The 15,676-nt window shown below is 54.6% G+C and overlaps 2 protein-coding genes across 3 annotated transcripts in view; one reads left to right on the top strand and one right to left on the bottom strand.

Moving 5' to 3' along the window:
• The window catches only part of NTN1 (netrin 1), a 100,575-nt gene that overhangs the window by 79,595 nt on the left and 5,304 nt on the right, over nt 1-15,676 (top strand). Inside the window, exon 5 of the mRNA XM_065693877.1 lies at nt 9,737-9,811. Coding sequence (XP_065549949.1) covers nt 9,737-9,811 — 75 coding nt within the window. The remainder of the gene's footprint in view (nt 1-9,736; nt 9,812-15,676) is intronic.
• Nucleotides 1,368-15,676, bottom strand: part of STX8 (syntaxin 8) — a 122,148-nt gene continuing 107,839 nt past the window's right edge. The window contains exons 8-9 of one of the 2 annotated variants that reach the window (XR_010615818.1): nt 5,524-5,721; nt 1,368-1,820 (exon numbers count right to left, since the gene is read on the bottom strand). Coding sequence is in view for 1 of the 2 variants with exons in the window: in XM_065693880.1 (XP_065549952.1) it covers nt 5,609-5,721 (113 nt within the window). In the remaining variant the exon portion in view is untranslated. Of the gene's footprint in view, nt 1,821-2,544; nt 5,722-15,676 lie in introns of those variants that run through there. The other variant, XM_065693880.1, reaches the window with a different exon arrangement.

The following is a 15,676-nucleotide window of genomic DNA, read 5'->3' as shown; positions in this document are numbered from 1 at the left end:
ACTTCTGCTCAAACGCAGATAAGTTTCATGCACTACTGCATCATGATCTTAAAATCCTATCGCAGGGCTTCCTGCATCCTCACATACCTTCATCCCACTTATTCTTATATCCTTTCAGCCTCTATCCCTGCATCCCTCTATCCCCACATCCCCAGCCCCAGGATGCTGTCACCTTGGGGACTGTTCTTCTGACACTGGGAGGACCACAAGCCCTGGGCACCAAAGCCAAGCCATGGGCTTCAGAGCAAAGACTTGCAAGCCCGGCATCCCTGTCAAGCCCATCTAAAACAAAAGTAATGATGACGATTTTGAAGTGAAATGAACTGATTGTCTCCCCATCCTGGGATGTTTCCAGATGCAGATTCCCCTTGGCACAACAAAGTGTTTGTCCCCAGACCTGGCTCTCCATTGCTGTGCTTCCCCTGAAGCGGAAACTCTGATTTGCCCCAGCTCTGGTTACATCCTGCCTCCCCATCCCGCACAGCACCCGCTTGGCCACGAATTGCTGTCAGGCTGGGAATTTATAGGGTGACCAGCACTCCTGAAGACAGATGGTTTCCTATTAACGTGTTAAATCATGTTGGCTGCAGCTCGGCGGAGCCGTGTCCCCAGGAGTGCTGGGAGCAGCAACCCTGGAGTCCATCACCCATCAGTGGCAGGGGACACATTTGCAGTGGGGAAGCACTGGGTGGGGATGAAGCACGACTGGGGCCAGCACCCCACATCCCCACGTGTCCTGGGTGTCAGCACTGGGTTTGCTGCTATGGGGAGGGGGGTAGGAAATGTGCTGCCAGCCCTGGCTGCTCTTGGGAGAGAGACAAGGAGAGTGCAGAGTCAGTGGTGGATGAGCCAGAAAGCTCCCCTATTCATGTTATATTTTCCAATGTGTTAGCGTCTGGCACAGCTGGGTTCCCCTCATGGTGTCACCAGTGGCTGCAGCCTGCCTACCCACTCCCTTTATATCTAGGAAGAACTGGGATGCTAATGAGGCCATGGCTGCTATGGAGGTCCATGCCCAGAAGCACCAAAAATTGCTCAGGCCCATTTCCTCCCATTCCTGAACTGGCAGCAGGCAGCTGACGAAACAGGGAGCAAACTCACCCCAACCCACAGAGGGAACTGCGTGGTGCCTAGGGGTGGTTTCCCCACTGAGAGCAGCACCCAGGGGTCCCAGGGCTGCAGCAAACAGGCAGAGCCCTATGTGTGCCCTGGCAGCATCCGAACCATGCCTGGACCCAGCTGCTGCAACGGGACACAGCTTGAAACGGGGTGGCTGAGCACAACCATGGGCAGTTCCTGGAGGCGGCGGGCAGCCCCAGCTGCACCCTGTGGATTGGTGGTGCCCCCCGAGCCATGCTGGATGCTGTGAGGGTGAGAAGAGGGCTGTGGGCTCTGGTGAAGCACCCGCCACCGCTTTCCGCCCGCTCCAGGCAAGAGGCTTTAATCTAATTACATGCTTTATTTGCGCCAATTTGTTTTTCAATCAGTCTTGTTCAGCCAGAAGAAAGGAGGCTACTGTGGGCTTATTTGCACCTTCTTGTTCCAAGGGAGAGGTTAATGGCAGCTGTCCTCGCTGGAGATGCCTGTAGGGCTTTGGACCTGGCTCTCCCTTTGCAGCGGGCAGCCTGACCTGGTGCAGGGGTGGGGTTTAGCCATCTTTTACCCCAGCACCACACAAGTCCCCAGTTCAGGCACAGGTCCTCACGCTGGCATGCGAGGATCCTTTGCAGACCGTGGTGTGCAGCATGGGGGGCAGGCAGGGCTGCAGGCAAGGCTGAGGATGGTCCTGCCAGGTGGTCCCAGGGAGTCCTGGTGCTGCCCTGCAGAAAAGATGTTGCATGTCTGTTGCCAGGGGGTCAATAGGGTGAAAATAACTTCACTTTTAAAAAGTGAAAACATCTCACCACACTGCTGCTGCTCAGAGGGGGCTGACGCGGGTCCCTGCTGCAGCAGCTGCGCTCCTTATGGGACAGGGCTGGCCTCAGTGCCCCACACACACATGTGCTGGTGCAAAGTGCTCCTGAGCCTGCTTTGGAGACCAGAAGATGCTCCGGCGCCTGAGCAGGTGCCTCTGCATTCACACACAGAGCAGACGTGGTCACAGACCCTTTGCGAGGCAGCCGCATGAGCTGATGGGACAAACCTCTGCCAGCCCCTTTTCCCAGGACTGGGGGGACTGCGGCTCCAAGGCTGCCCTGGGCCAGCTCAGGAGGTCACCAGGAACAGAGAGCAAAGTCACACAGCTGTGGGGTTAAACGCAGCCCCATGGAAGAGGTTTGCTTTGCATATACCCAGGCCCTCAGGATCCCCATCCACAGGCTGAGGAAGGGACAGCTTCAAGTCTGGGGACCATTTCGCTGATCACACAAGATGCATGCATGACTTGAGCAGCCCAGCCCCAGCTCATCCCAGGTCTGAGGCTTGCAAACGATGTGCTTCCCCATACCAGTTCCTGGCTGTGGGGGAGAGACAACCAAGGTCACCCAGCCAGAGGTGCCCTGCCCTGCCCTGGAGCTGGCCCCAGAATGAGGAGCGCTAATTTGCACATTATATTTGCTAGGGGTATGTATGTATATCATGTATAACAGCTGGGTCATAGCCTGGTAGGGGGAAGAAGAGCCAATTTAGTCATAACAGACACCCTAGCTCTTATCATTGGCTGGACTAGGGGAGAGGGCTGCCAAGAGCTGCAGCGGTGCACAGGAGAAATGATCCCATTGCTAAAGTGAATAATGTGGGAGGGATTCTCTACCTTAAGTTTGCTTTTATATTAAAGAAGCCTGCTCAGAAACAGAGACTCCCACTGGAGTCCAGCCCAAATTAAATTACAGCATCAATCCCCCACAGTCAATGCATGCTTTACAAGCCACATATATTGCAGACCCTGCCACTAAACATACAGGGACAAGCCCATCCATGCTCCCTGTGCAAGGAGAGGGCTACTCCAGAGCATCTTCTCCTTTGGGATGCATGCAAGTGCCAAGAGCTAGAAGCTTGGAACGAGTGTGTTTGGCCAGCAGAGCTGGCACTCCCCAAAATGTCACTCTCTGAGGCTGATGGAGATGTTAAAATAACTCTCTGGGATGGAAGCAAGGGGCAGCTTTAGTGCTGTGGGACATTAAACAGCATTTCATGGTCATCTGGGGAAACACCCAGGATTCCAAGAGCCAAAGGCATCCCTACCATAACAGCTGCAGGCCAGCCTGTCCTGACACTGGGCAGTGATTTCATTTTATCCCATGTCACCCGAGAGTGTGGCTTCCAACTACTTGTGGGATGCTTCAAGATGGCTTACAGGAATATTTTCATGTCCAGTTTGGGCACAAGCTGAGCATATCCTCAATCCCAGAGCGGGGACAAGATGTTTCTGTTCCTGCCCTCCCCGCAGCCTGGCTCTCCCAAGGCACATCTCTTCTGCTCCATGTGCTTTTCCCCCGTGCTCCCAACCACAGGCTGAAGATCTGGGGTTCCTGCCTGTTAAAGGGGTTGGAAAATTATTCCCACAGCCTGAACAGCTTGGAGGAACACTCAGTCCTGTGGGATGGGGCAGCACGAAGTTCTGCAGATCTGTGGACTTGTGAACTGTTGTACACATTGTCCCGTGCATCCTGCAGGACTACAGGCTGCAGCAGGTCTTTGGAGCACCTGGAATAGTTTTGTGGTTGTTGGATGGGATCTGGGAACATCTTGATGCAGGCAGGATGCACATCAGGGCTTTGGTCAAGAGCACTGCTGGCTCAGCTGCGAGGTATGGGCATGGACCACAGCTGAAGGCTGGGATTCCCAGACTCCCAGTGAAAGTTGGGTTCACTTGGGTCCATCCTTAGCATTGCTGTGATGCCAGAGCTCACAAAAGCGCAGCAGACATTCACCTTCCTCCCCATGGGCACTCACATAGATTTTACAGCAGATCCCCACTCTTATTTTCTCAGTCCTGCTTTTGCCAGTGATGTGCTCATGGATTTAGGATTCCACATTTGGACCTCAACCTTCATTTAGTGGCTCAGCCTGGCTGCGCATCGCACCTAGTGCAAACTGGAGATGGGGGCACCCAGGCCCCAACCCACAGCTCTCCAGCAAGCGGCACAGCCCCTCGGGAGCACGCAGGGAGAAAGCAGATAAGCCCCATTCACCCCCCAAAATGCTGAGGCCAGACATTCAAGGCTGGGTCTCCCATTCTAAGCCATACCACCTCCACTTTGGATCTCAGCCCGCAAAGGTATTTAGGACCCTACCTGAGGGAAATCAATAGGAATTTAGCTGCATAAATTGGGATTAGAAATCCAATTCCCCTTGGGGATCTAAGCCTTATATCTGCATTTTGAGTTAGGTACCCAGGCCAAGAAATGTGGCTTTAATCGTTCTATCATGTCAGAATCAAGGGGCCTTTAATTTCCGTTACCGACATGTGGCTTTCTCAGAGGCTTAGGGCTCATTTGGAACTGCAAGCGCAGCAAGACACAGTTCCCATGCAGCGACTCCTTGGGAATGCTGCTCAGCTCTGGCTGCCTCCATCCTACCCAACACCAGCAGCAGCAGCAGGAGTGGGTGCTTCAGCAAAGCGCAAGGCAAGCGGGGCTCAGCACCCTGCAGGTTTCAGTCTCACGCCAGCAGCCCCCATCCTGCCCACACCCCCCCCCAACATGGAGAAACGTAAAAGATTAAAAATGCAACTTTTGAAGAAGAGAAAAAAAGAGGCAAACCAGAGAAGGTGTTTAGCTGTGAAAACCCTTTGCTCAGCCAGAGAATTAGTTATATCAAGGGGATGGGCTGAGCTGCAAAGCTGCTGAATGCTATGCTGACACATTTTACTAAGCTGCAATGGACACGAAACAGCCGCCCACCACCTGCTCGCAGCCCTTGTGAACAAGTAGCTCCAACAGCCTCTTCCCAGATCCTCCTGCTCCTGATATCTGGGATATGCACAAAGTTTGTGCTTTCCTCTCTGGAAGCGGCCGGTCGTTCTCAACCCCAGAGACCTGGCAGGGAGGTGTGAGGTGTCCCCACCATGGCCCACGGCACCTCAGGATGCGGTGATGAAACAGAAAAGCATCAGGGTCTGGTCAGGCTTTGGGTTTGTGTCTCTGAAGTGGGGATTTGCACTGAAACATTTGTGCAGCTGAACAAACGCAGGGAGGAGAGCACTGGGAACAGGGGAGGAGGGCACTTGGTTATCACCACTCAATTCCTCCTGCACCACGGTGCTGTAGCCAGGGGTGCTTAAGCCATTCACAAGGGGAATTGCCAGGCCAAATGCAGGCTAGGAGGGACTTGGAGAGGTTCCAGGGTCTGTTCAAAGCAGACAAGCCCTGCCTGGGACCAGGCTGAGAGGAGCAGGGCAGGACAGCTCTGGGGTGAGGACCAATCCTTGTTCTGCACCCACACATGCAAGGGACATCTGTGTAGCACAGGATGGGGCAGAGAGCAGCTGGGGCTGAGCCCATCCACCAGTCCTTTGGGGCAGAGCCAAGCAGTGTCCACCCCATTACACCTGTAGGACCTGGGATGACGCTAGACACTTACTATCCCTTGCCTTGAGTACCAGGCTGTTCCCCATCCTTCACTTCACTGAGCAGCCTTCACTTCCTCAGGCAGCCGCCTTTTATTCTCAGCTTGGCCTTTTGGTCAGACTTGGGCAGTTCTTCCAGGAGCAGGTTATTATTCCAGGCTGATCTTCTGCAGCCTTCCAGAGCTGGGCACAAGGCAAGGACAGGGAACCTCCTGCAGTCAGGACAAACAACATGTGCCTTAGGACTCCACAGTTTTGTAGCAGAAGCATTTGAGAACACATTCTGCAAGTCTCACATCACATACACATCCCTGTTACACAAAGTCACTGAAACAGCATTTAGAGGACTCCAGGATCTAACCCAATCCTCTCCCCTCTTTTCAACCAGCTGCCCCTTCCTCTCATTCCTTCCCCAGCCTTTAAGCTTGGCTCTGCTCTCACCTTCCATCAGGGGACCAGTAGCTCAGCAAACCTTGCCCCAGAGCCTGAACTGCTGAACTATCACTTGATGGACAAAAACAGGGTCCTTCCTAGGCAGCATTAAAATAACATTCCATAAAAACCCCTCCACACACTTTCCCTAAGCCAGGAGTGCTTTTGCAGCACCATCACCCACAGATGCAGCAAGCAGCAAGCTCAAGCTCAAGCTCAATCAATGCTTTCCTTTGCCCTCCCAAAGAGGCCCTGGAGGGTCTCCAAGTCACCCAGGAGGCAAGAGAGCTCTCCACGTAGGAGACAAAGGAAGTGAACCAGGGCAAATCCCCCACCCATGTAAATCAGCCCTGGCATCTGGTGATTTACACTGATGTACACCAGCTGGCTCTGGCCACATCAAGTTCAATTTAAACCAGCTGAGGCTCTGGCACGGGCTGTGGGCTTGGGAGAAAGAGGAGAAAGGGAAGGCAGAGCAAGGCTTGCGTTACAGAGCCAGGGTCAGAGCTGGGCTGTAGCTGGGTGTCCTGGGCTGCAAGCCTGGTTCCAGGCTTGCACCCTGGGGGCAGGCAGAGGCTGTGGGGAAGGGGCACCAGGGGAGGGCCATCATCATGGGTGGTGCCACATCACCCCCCAGCCTCCCTGGCTGGGAAGCAGTGCTGGGTTTCTAGGTCTGTCATTTCAGGCAGAGTGGAAATGTCATGGCAGCAGTGCAAAGGTTGGGAAGCTCAGATGTGGTTAAGGATGTTTCTGTGAGGACAGGTTGCAGAGGAGGCTTGGGGTTGCTTTTGTGAGTGGTCTGGGTTAAAGTCCTGAGCGGTGTTTTCTATCTGCTATTCAGGGGGGGCTCAATACCACAAGCAGTGCTGTGGGGCTGGGGGATGATCTGCTCTTGGTGGGCTCTGCAGCCAGGCTGGTGGAGGCCCCTTGCAGATGCTGGGGCTGCTGCCCACCCATGCCCATCACTAGTGCTCAGAGCCAGCTGCTCCCCACACCTGTTTACCTGACTTAGATTAGGGCAGGGGAGCAGAGATCTCCAGCCAGAACTCCCAAGCACTGTCCCTGCTCTGCTGGTTGCTCCCTGCCTGCCCATCTTTTGCCAGCCTTTCCTGCAGATCAGCTATTGCACAGGGGCTGACATGTGACAGCAGTGATAAATACCTACAGAGCTCCAGGCTTCTTGTGCCAGAGGAGAACCATCATCATGTTTATCATAACTGCATTAGTGTCCTGGAAGCATCAGCATCTGTGGTTGAGCAGAGTTGTGCCAGCTGCGGGGCAGAGCAGCCAGATGGCCTGTGCACCAAGCAAGTGAGCGAAAGGGACTGTTAAGCCCCTGCATGCACAGCTATCTCCCTATGGCCAGGAACATCTTACCAGTTTGAATCAGGAATAGTTCTGTTCCCTGGGCTCAGTGACACCAAGCAGTCACATCCCGCAATATGGTGGTATCATGCCACGTAGCCATAGCTGGAACTTTGCTAGCAAATCTCCATCATCTGAACTATAGATTTTATGGAATAGCCACTCTTTTCTCAGAGCATTTCAAGTTTTATTTCATGTTTAGGGTTGTGTTTGATGAGAAAACCAAAGGGGAGGCATCAGCTGCTCAGTCATCAGTTCAGCTCCTGGGTTTCTAAGGGCTTTGCCTGGGTTGTAGCTGGGCAGAGATCTTAGATCCTCTTAGAGGAGGAAGGTGCTCCTCTTTCTAGCACAGTTTTCACTTCTGGCCCTTGCTGGGTCATACTGAAAGAATGTAAAGACATGTATTACTGTGCGTGCTCTCCTGAGGATGGGAGCAGAAGGATGGTGCTGAGATGACGTGACACTGGCCAGGTTGAAACAGGCTGGGATACACGTGGATCAGAGGTGCTGGTGTAAAGTGGTACCTGATAATGTTGGGATATGGGTGTTCAGCCTCTGGGGTTCCTTTTCTTGTTGGTTTCCCCACTCAAGATGAAAAAGAAGATGCTGCTTGGCTCAGACTGGGTTTGGCTCTGCTGCCAATGGGGAGGGTTGGATTTGGTGTCCGTTAAACCTCCTGGAGCATCTCCCCGTGTTTCTGAACCCACCTCCCATCGCAGGGACACCTCCTGTACTGAGGCTGGTGAGCTGAGAGGGCACAGAGCATCCAGTGCACCCAGACGCTGGTGCCCTCCTTGCCTGGACTGGCTCTGAGCATCCACCACTGGAGACCACCTCGTCCAACACGGCCCCGTCCCAAAGCTGACTTCGCACCACAGCCCCTGTTCATGCAGCAGAGCTGCAAGCAGAGCCATCGTCAGGAAATGCTGCAGCTGCTGTAGCTGTGCAGCCACCTCCCAGCCCTGCCTCAGTTTCCCTTCCCAGCCTGTTTAGTGTCAGCTTCTCTCAGAAGGAACTGCTTCTTGAAAGGGCTCTTATACATAAGAAAGAAGCACATAAGAAATGGGGCCTCCAGCCCTGCTGAGGCTGTGGCAGATGCCACTCTTGTGTATGCCACAGCCATGCTAAAGGAGGATACACGGGGGATACTGCACAGCTTCTCCCCCAGAGCTTCAGGTCATGGTCCACTGGAGAACGTGGGGTGTTGCATAGGCAGGGTGGGTCTGGCCTGGCACTGCCAATGTGGCCTGGGGCAGGATACAGGCACCCCGTGTGTGCTGGCCATGGGTATCAGCAGCATCCCACATCTCCTCAGCACCCCACCCTGCTCACAGAGCCCTCGGCACTGCTGGGGCATTCCAGCAGGTTTTCAGTCCTGGCCTCCAGTAGTGGCTGTGGAGGAACAATGGGCACTTGGGAGAGATGGAGGTATTCGACTATTGCTGCACCAGGCCTCCTGCTGCAGCCAGGTGTGGGTTTTCTGTAGTGCTGGGAGCTTCTCCTTAGCACCCATGGATGTTAAGGAGACATGGGATGTGCAGGGGCAGCATGTCTGTGAGCCAGCCCTGGTTCTGGGAGCTGGCACAGGGTGACACACCTCCAGCCACTGTGGCACTGCCTGCCCGCGATGCCATCCGGCTTCATCCCACATGGGAGCAGGTCCCCGGGAACTGCAGCTACTGGAGCAGGGCTCAGCATCCCTGCAGCAGCTTGGGACCGTGGCCCAGCTCCCGCCCCGTGCGGGGCTGCCAGGCTGCCGTGCCAGCATTCCAGCATTCCCGCCTGCCCGCTGCACCGGCCGCTGCACCACCGGGGCACAGCCAGCATGTCCCAGCAGTGGGGGCCCATTAGAAACGAAACGTTCCTACTGGGGTATTTTATTTGCACACTTCAGAAGAGTGGACACCAAAAGGCTTTGCTAATGCTTCATGGGCTGCTAATTTCCTCTCTGACCTGCATTGTCGGAAGGTGACCCCAGCCCGAATCTCTCAGCAATGAATGCCAAAGGCTGACACCGGCCCGGGTTAGGGGTGACAATGGGGCCTCTGTGGGCTCCGGGCAGTCTCCAGTTGGGAGCTGAAGAACAGGGGGAATTTGTGTGGCTCTCAAAAGCTCTGGGTGGCACAATAAGGGAGGCCCCCAGGGTCTCCCAGGAAGACAGAGGCGGCCCAGGGAAGCTGGGCTGGGGGAGGCGGGCGGGAGGATGGTTTCCTTTGTGAGCAGCTTTCTTTAGAAAGGAAGGTTTTTCTGAATGCCCCCTTAGACGACCCAATCGGGGCCTGGCAGATGGATATCACGGGCACGCTGCTTATTCATGGCAGGCTGCAGCTTTGAGCTGTCCCGTCCCCCCCCACCCCCCCAGCCTTTTATTCATTTTAAGGCTAATTTGTTTTGTTAATGTTTTCTTGCCCTCCCCCCTCTCCTGTGCAGATTGTGACTCATACTGCAAAGCCTCCAAGGGGAAACTGAAGATCAACATGAAGAAGTACTGTAAGAAAGACTATGGTGAGTTGCCTTTCTCGGCTGCTGCTTCCCAGGGACCAGGCATTCCAAAGGGATGCAGAGCAGGAACATCTCCTTCCTGGGTGTCCCCAGGCCCAGCTCGGGCACAGACTGCCAGCTGGGTCCCAAGCACAGGGGGACCAGGGAGCCCCAGTCTGCTGCACGGCCCCTGCCTGTGCTGGGGTGTCTGCATCTGGGCTATGGAGCCATGACGCGATGTGTTACTGGGGAGTGAGTCCCCCTGCAAACGCTGAGACAACTCCCAAATCAGGGTCCATAGCGTCCCCGTCCCACGGTGCCCTCTAGGTCACAATCGCACCATGTCCTTTCTGTTCTCACTGTGCTGTTATATGCACCAGCTTTTAATAACTGTGCTTTGCCATGAGGCCAAGCAGAGGCGGTTCCCATCATCTGGATCCACTCCCCCTGTAATTTCCAGGCAAATTCAGAGGGTGGTGCAGTCTTGGGACATGCTAGGGAGGTTGTGGGATCCCCATCCTTGCTGGCACTCAAGGACATGAGCATCCATCCTTCCACAGCTCCAGCTTGGAGCAGCAGCTTGGAACAGGCACATCCCGACCTCCTGCCCCATTTCTCTGCTCCTGGGAATATTTTTCATGTGGCTCCACTCCCAGTATGGCCACCAGTGGGTCCATGCAGGAGGTGTCCACGCTGACCCTGACAGCATTTATACGTATCTCTATGTGTGTGTATTTTTATGTATCTATGTTTTCACTGAACACCGAGATAAAAAACCTCCCATCTGCATCAATGCATCTTGGAGCGGAGACACCTCCTCCCTCCCCTAAACGCGCTCCCAGCAGCGGCTCAGCATGTCTGGGAAGTGTTTGCAAGAGCAGAACAAATTCCCATTTAACAGCCCATCCCCGGACAAGGCACCTCCCGGCAGGGCCGGCCGAAGGATGTTCCGCGCTGGCTTTGTGCTCTGGCATCTCCCCGCAGGCTCAGGGGAAGGGAGAGGGGCTGAAGGCAAACGTTGGATTTGTATTTCCATTTATTCTTCCATTACTCAGATGGCAAAAGGGTTGTGGAGAGCACCCCTTGGTGCCAGGGCTTGGGTGCACTTGTCCCCATCCAGCAAGGCCACACTGAGGTCTGGCCACGCTGTCAGGAGCTACCAGAGGTTCATCAGGTGTTGGGAAGGTCCAAAGAATGCCTTTTTCCTTGGGGAAAAGGGTTTAATTGCAGGAGAGAAAGCTGCTAGAACATGAGGTTGTTAAAGACGGGAGTGGGGCTGAGCACCAGCCTATTAAAGCCATGGGGTTTTCATGTGTTGATTCTCTGCTGGCTACTAAGGTCATTTGTACCTTACTAGCCAGCAGAGAATGTGTTTCCCACACTAGACATGTGCATCCCTTCACTTTCCCACCTGGCTTCTAAGGACCAAGCTCATGTCAAAGCATTTGCTCTCAAGAGTAGAGAAAGCAGCCACTTGATTGCTGGAAACTCGGACCTGTCATGTTCCAAATTGGTCCCAGGGGCTCAGAGGCTGGTAGGGCCATGCATCCCCCTGGAAGCATGCTTACAGCTGAGCAGTGTTATCTGCCCCTGTGGCTCTGTGGCAAAGGCTGCAATATTTTGGTGGCAGCAGTACTTGGGCTTTGCTCAAGGGGCAGCCCCAGCCCCAGTTTAGTTTTGCTCCTTGGCTTGTCCGACCTCACCATGGGGACGTTTCTTGGGGGTTCGGGTGAGAGCTCACCCTTGGTTCTGTTTGAGGCTGTAATGCGGGCTCAGGCGCTTCAGCAGACGCTAGGGAGATGAGAGCAGCTCAAGAGCTGTCTCGGGCAGGAGATGTCTCCAGAGCAGTGGATACTGGTACTGGAAAGAGCTTTTACTTCCTCTTTTATCACTCCCCTCTGCAAAAGCACAAGGGAGCCAAAGTCATTTGCCGGGGCCGGTTTGGGGTGAGCTGGCACAGACTGTCCCAGCACGGGAACTGAGGTGCTTCCACCCGAGCCCTCCTGGCCCCGGGAGGGTCCCCAGCCAGCCCCGCATGGATTTGCTTTTCCAAGGGCAAATTGCCCGGCGAGGCAGCAGGAGAAGGGATGCTGCAGCAGAGCCCGGCCGGGCCGGGGCAGCCCATGGCTTTGACAGAGCCAGGGAGAGAAGAAAGGGTTGAAAAGGTGCAGGGAGGGATAATAAAGACTTTGGGACTGACACCCCAGCAGGAAGCCAATTAGGAGGCTCTTTTCCTCACCGTTACACTGGCATCGCCGGGCTGAATGTCCTAAAAGACCCTAATTAGCTTGAACAGAGTTACTTCTCCCGCCGCTCAATCGGGAAGCTATCATCCGCCCCGCGCTTCTCAATGGGGCTTTTTAGCTCCCCGTTTCATTCAGCGATTCAAAGGGGATATTTTCCCGTATTTATTTTTCTTATCTGTTTGTTTCTGTTGGGTTTGTGCTGGTTTGGTTTGGGGGGGGGTTTGTTGCTGGGGTTTTTTATTATTCCTTTTATTTTAAATTGGGCTCTTTCCTGCGGGACGGGTTTTGGTGCAAATATTTGGAGTGGAGCAGGGCACGGGGAGGGCAGGCTGGGAGGTTTCGGGGGGGGGGGGGTGTCGGGCAAGAAGAGAAGCAGAAAAGCTTTTCCTGGTTTACTTTGGCTGCCTGGTGGAGCGCAGGGGTCGCTCAGCTCCCACAAAACGCAGAGGTTACAGAGGGGGTTTGCTGGGCTCGGGGCAGTTCAAATTAGCACAGGGCAGCAGCGGGGGTCCCTGCTGAGGATGGAGATTCCCCCATAGTCCAGAAGGAGAAGAGATCGTTTTAACAGGGCAGGCGATGCTGGTGCAGGTGATGCAGGAGCATCCCTCACTTGCTCACATGCTGCCGTTTCAGTCTGATCCTTGGGGCTTTTCCCGCTGTCCGTGGTGTGAGATGGGCGGCAGTGGTAAAGGTAAACCTGGAACTCTTTAACCTCGATTTCCCCTCAATCTTGAGCTCTCCGCACTGCAGCAGGGCCCGATCCTGCACAGATGATGCCAGAGCATTTTGGTGGGTGCCAGCACTGTGATCCCAGTCATTGCCCCATGCCCCCAGTGCAGCACCAGGGAGGGATGGGGGTGAGGAGCAGGATCCTCATCTGAAAGGTGAGATCATCTGCTCACTTTGCCCTTTCTTGGAAAAAAGAGTAAAAAACTCCTTCCTTCAGTGGAGACTTCACTTAGTCACCCCCTTTGTTGAGAGGAGCTTGGCAGAGACTGCTGGAAAAAGGCAAAACGAGTTTTCAAAAGGCAGCTTGAAAAGAGAGAGGGAGGGAGAAAAATCCCTGAATCCACAGAAAAACCCAAGGTGGGGAAGCACCGCCCCTGGCTCATCCCCAGCTCGCAGCCCCTTCCGCCATCCTGCAAGGTGGAGAAATCCCCTTCCCAGAGCGGGGAAGCACTGAGCACCCCGTCCTGTAACTGCATCCCAAGGGAGCACCCTCCCACGGCACTGCAGGGAGGGACCGTGCCCAGGCCGGCTGGGAGCAGGGGCCATAAATCTCCAGTATTAAACCAGGAGGAAACTGGTGACCGGCGGCAGGCAAAGGCACCAGGAAATGAATTACAAGTATAAAAAAGGGGGGGAGGAATCCCATTGTCTTTGCTCCAGTGACGAGCTGCCCTTTCCATTCTCAATCCCAAGTGTCACCAGGGTCACCTTTTGCTGCTGGTTGGAGTAAAACCTACATGCGCTCTGCTCTGGTTGTGCAGCGAGAAGGGACCCGAGCCTTGGAGAAGTCCTGCTCAGGCTGGGACTCCTGCATCCTCAGCCCCTGTCCCCAGCATCCGTTTCCATCTGTCCATATGGAAAGACCCTCTTGTTTCTCCCAGCTCCTGCTGCCACCCCAGTGGCCCCATGAGATCTCTCCCCATCACTGGAAGCTCCACAAAGCTCCAGCTCCCACAGGCAGGTTAGAACATGGGATAGGTGGGTTTGTCCAGTCCCAGGTCAGCTTTGGTGGGGGAAATCTTAAAATAGAGACATTTATCACAAACCCCAAAAGTAAATTAAAAAGAAATACACTTTTTTTTCAGCCTCACTCTTTTCACGGCAATCTCATGTTTTTTTTTGGGTCCCTGACTCATGGTCTCTGAATGCTCCAAGGCGCTGCTTTTATTTAAGCCTTCACACTGCTGCCCTCAAACATGTCGTTTCAAAGGGTTGATTTTTGTTTTTATTAACATCAAATCATCCACCCCTCTGCTTTCATCTGCAGCATCAACCCTTCAGGTCTTTCTTGTGGCTGGAGGCTCCCGGCCAAGCCTCAAGGAGCTGGGGAGCAGGGTGGGCCCCAGCTGCATCCCCTCCTTGCAGCCTGGGCACCACTTGTCCAGCTTTTCCTTGCATCACCTGGGCTGGTGTGACTCGTGAGGCAACATCCAGGCAGGATTTGTGTTCAGCAGCTCTGGTGTCAGGTGGGGCAGCCCCATGCACTTACCAGGACCAAGCACCTTCCCCTCACCCCTTGAGCTGCTTTGCCCCAGCTCCCCATGACTGGTTCACTGAGGGCTCCTTTAGGGGTGGTGGGGAGCAGAGCAGGGCTGCAGCTTCTGTTTTCTTTTGTTCCCCCCCTCTGGGTCACCATCCACTCTGGGGGGCCACAGCCAGGAGAGCACCACCTCTGCCACCCACTTGGACAGCCATCATCCCCTCTTAGCTCCTGTCATCTGGTTGCCCATAGACACATTCAGGGATGTTTTTCAGGGATGCAGTGACAGGGTTGGTCCTGAGCCTCAGTACAGGGGCTCATCGGGTGCATTGGCCACGTGAGAGCAGTTCACCATGGCACAGGCAAAGCCAAGCTTTGCCCTAGGAGACGTCAGGTGAAGGAGCACACCACGCAGCAAAGCCAGCTTTGGAATGGTGGGGTGGCGCTGACTCCCCCTGACCCCCAAAACCATGACAGAACTGAAACCTCTCACAGGAAACAAGTGCCCAAATCCCTGGGGCTTCACCCGGAGATCCGGCTTTCCGAACCCCACCCCAGCACCTCCCCACATCATCACCAAAATCCCCAGGCTAAACCTGGGCTCTGAAACCAGGCTCAGGGGAAGCCGCATGTCCCGGATGCAAGTTGTGGGCAGCAGCCGGCTGTGAGTGAAGGCAGTTGCGGCTGTGCCAGCCAAGCTCCGCCGCGGCTTCACTCCTTCCACTTCATTAATAAAAGGGGAAAAAAAAATAAGAGACGGGGGCCCTGACATCAAAACCTCCAGACTGCGTTTGAGAGCAGCGTTTCCTGCGCCCACCCTCCCCGGTTCCTTCGTTCACTCTCTCCATGCTGTCAGGACCCGGCGGGTCAAAGGTTTAAGCTTTTTTGGAAAGATTTGTTTCCAAAAAAATAAACCTTGGCAAATCCTCACATTTTGTTACCTTCGCACCGGGGCGGGAAGCGCCCGCTCAGCGCTTGGGGCTGGTGTTTGTAATGAAAGCATCTGGCGCCCATGACATGCTCTGAAAATACCCCACAGAAAACCCAACATCTATTTTGCAATGTGTTAAAAAGCTTTGCTGCGCCGCAGAGCCCCACTTCCTGCCAGAGCCTGAAGTCAGTTTGCACACTGTGGTTTTAAAGAGAGAGTGATGCTCCTGCACTGCTAACGCAGGGGTAACACTGGGTTGTTACAAGGCAAACGGGAGAGGTTTGCCTGAGTTTTGGAGGTTTCTTCTTCTTCTGTTGATTTCTAGAAGCAAGACTGGACCCGGTGGGGGCCAAGGGCTGAGGCAGGAGGTGGACAGGTTACAGCTCACAGAGCATGGAGGGAAGAGGGAGAAAAGGGGAAAGCTCAAGCATTTGGCCAGAAGGCACCGACTTCACGGAGCAGCCAGCCCTTCCCTGCTCTCCCACCAGCACCTCTGTCTCTGC

This window comes from Lathamus discolor, chromosome 13 (assembly GCF_037157495.1).
Source record: "Lathamus discolor isolate bLatDis1 chromosome 13, bLatDis1.hap1, whole genome shotgun sequence".
Classification (NCBI taxonomy): Eukaryota; Metazoa; Chordata; class Aves; order Psittaciformes; family Psittacidae; genus Lathamus; species Lathamus discolor.
The sequence above is the reverse complement of the archived record's forward strand: the minus strand, read 5'-3'. Positions and strand labels throughout refer to the sequence as shown.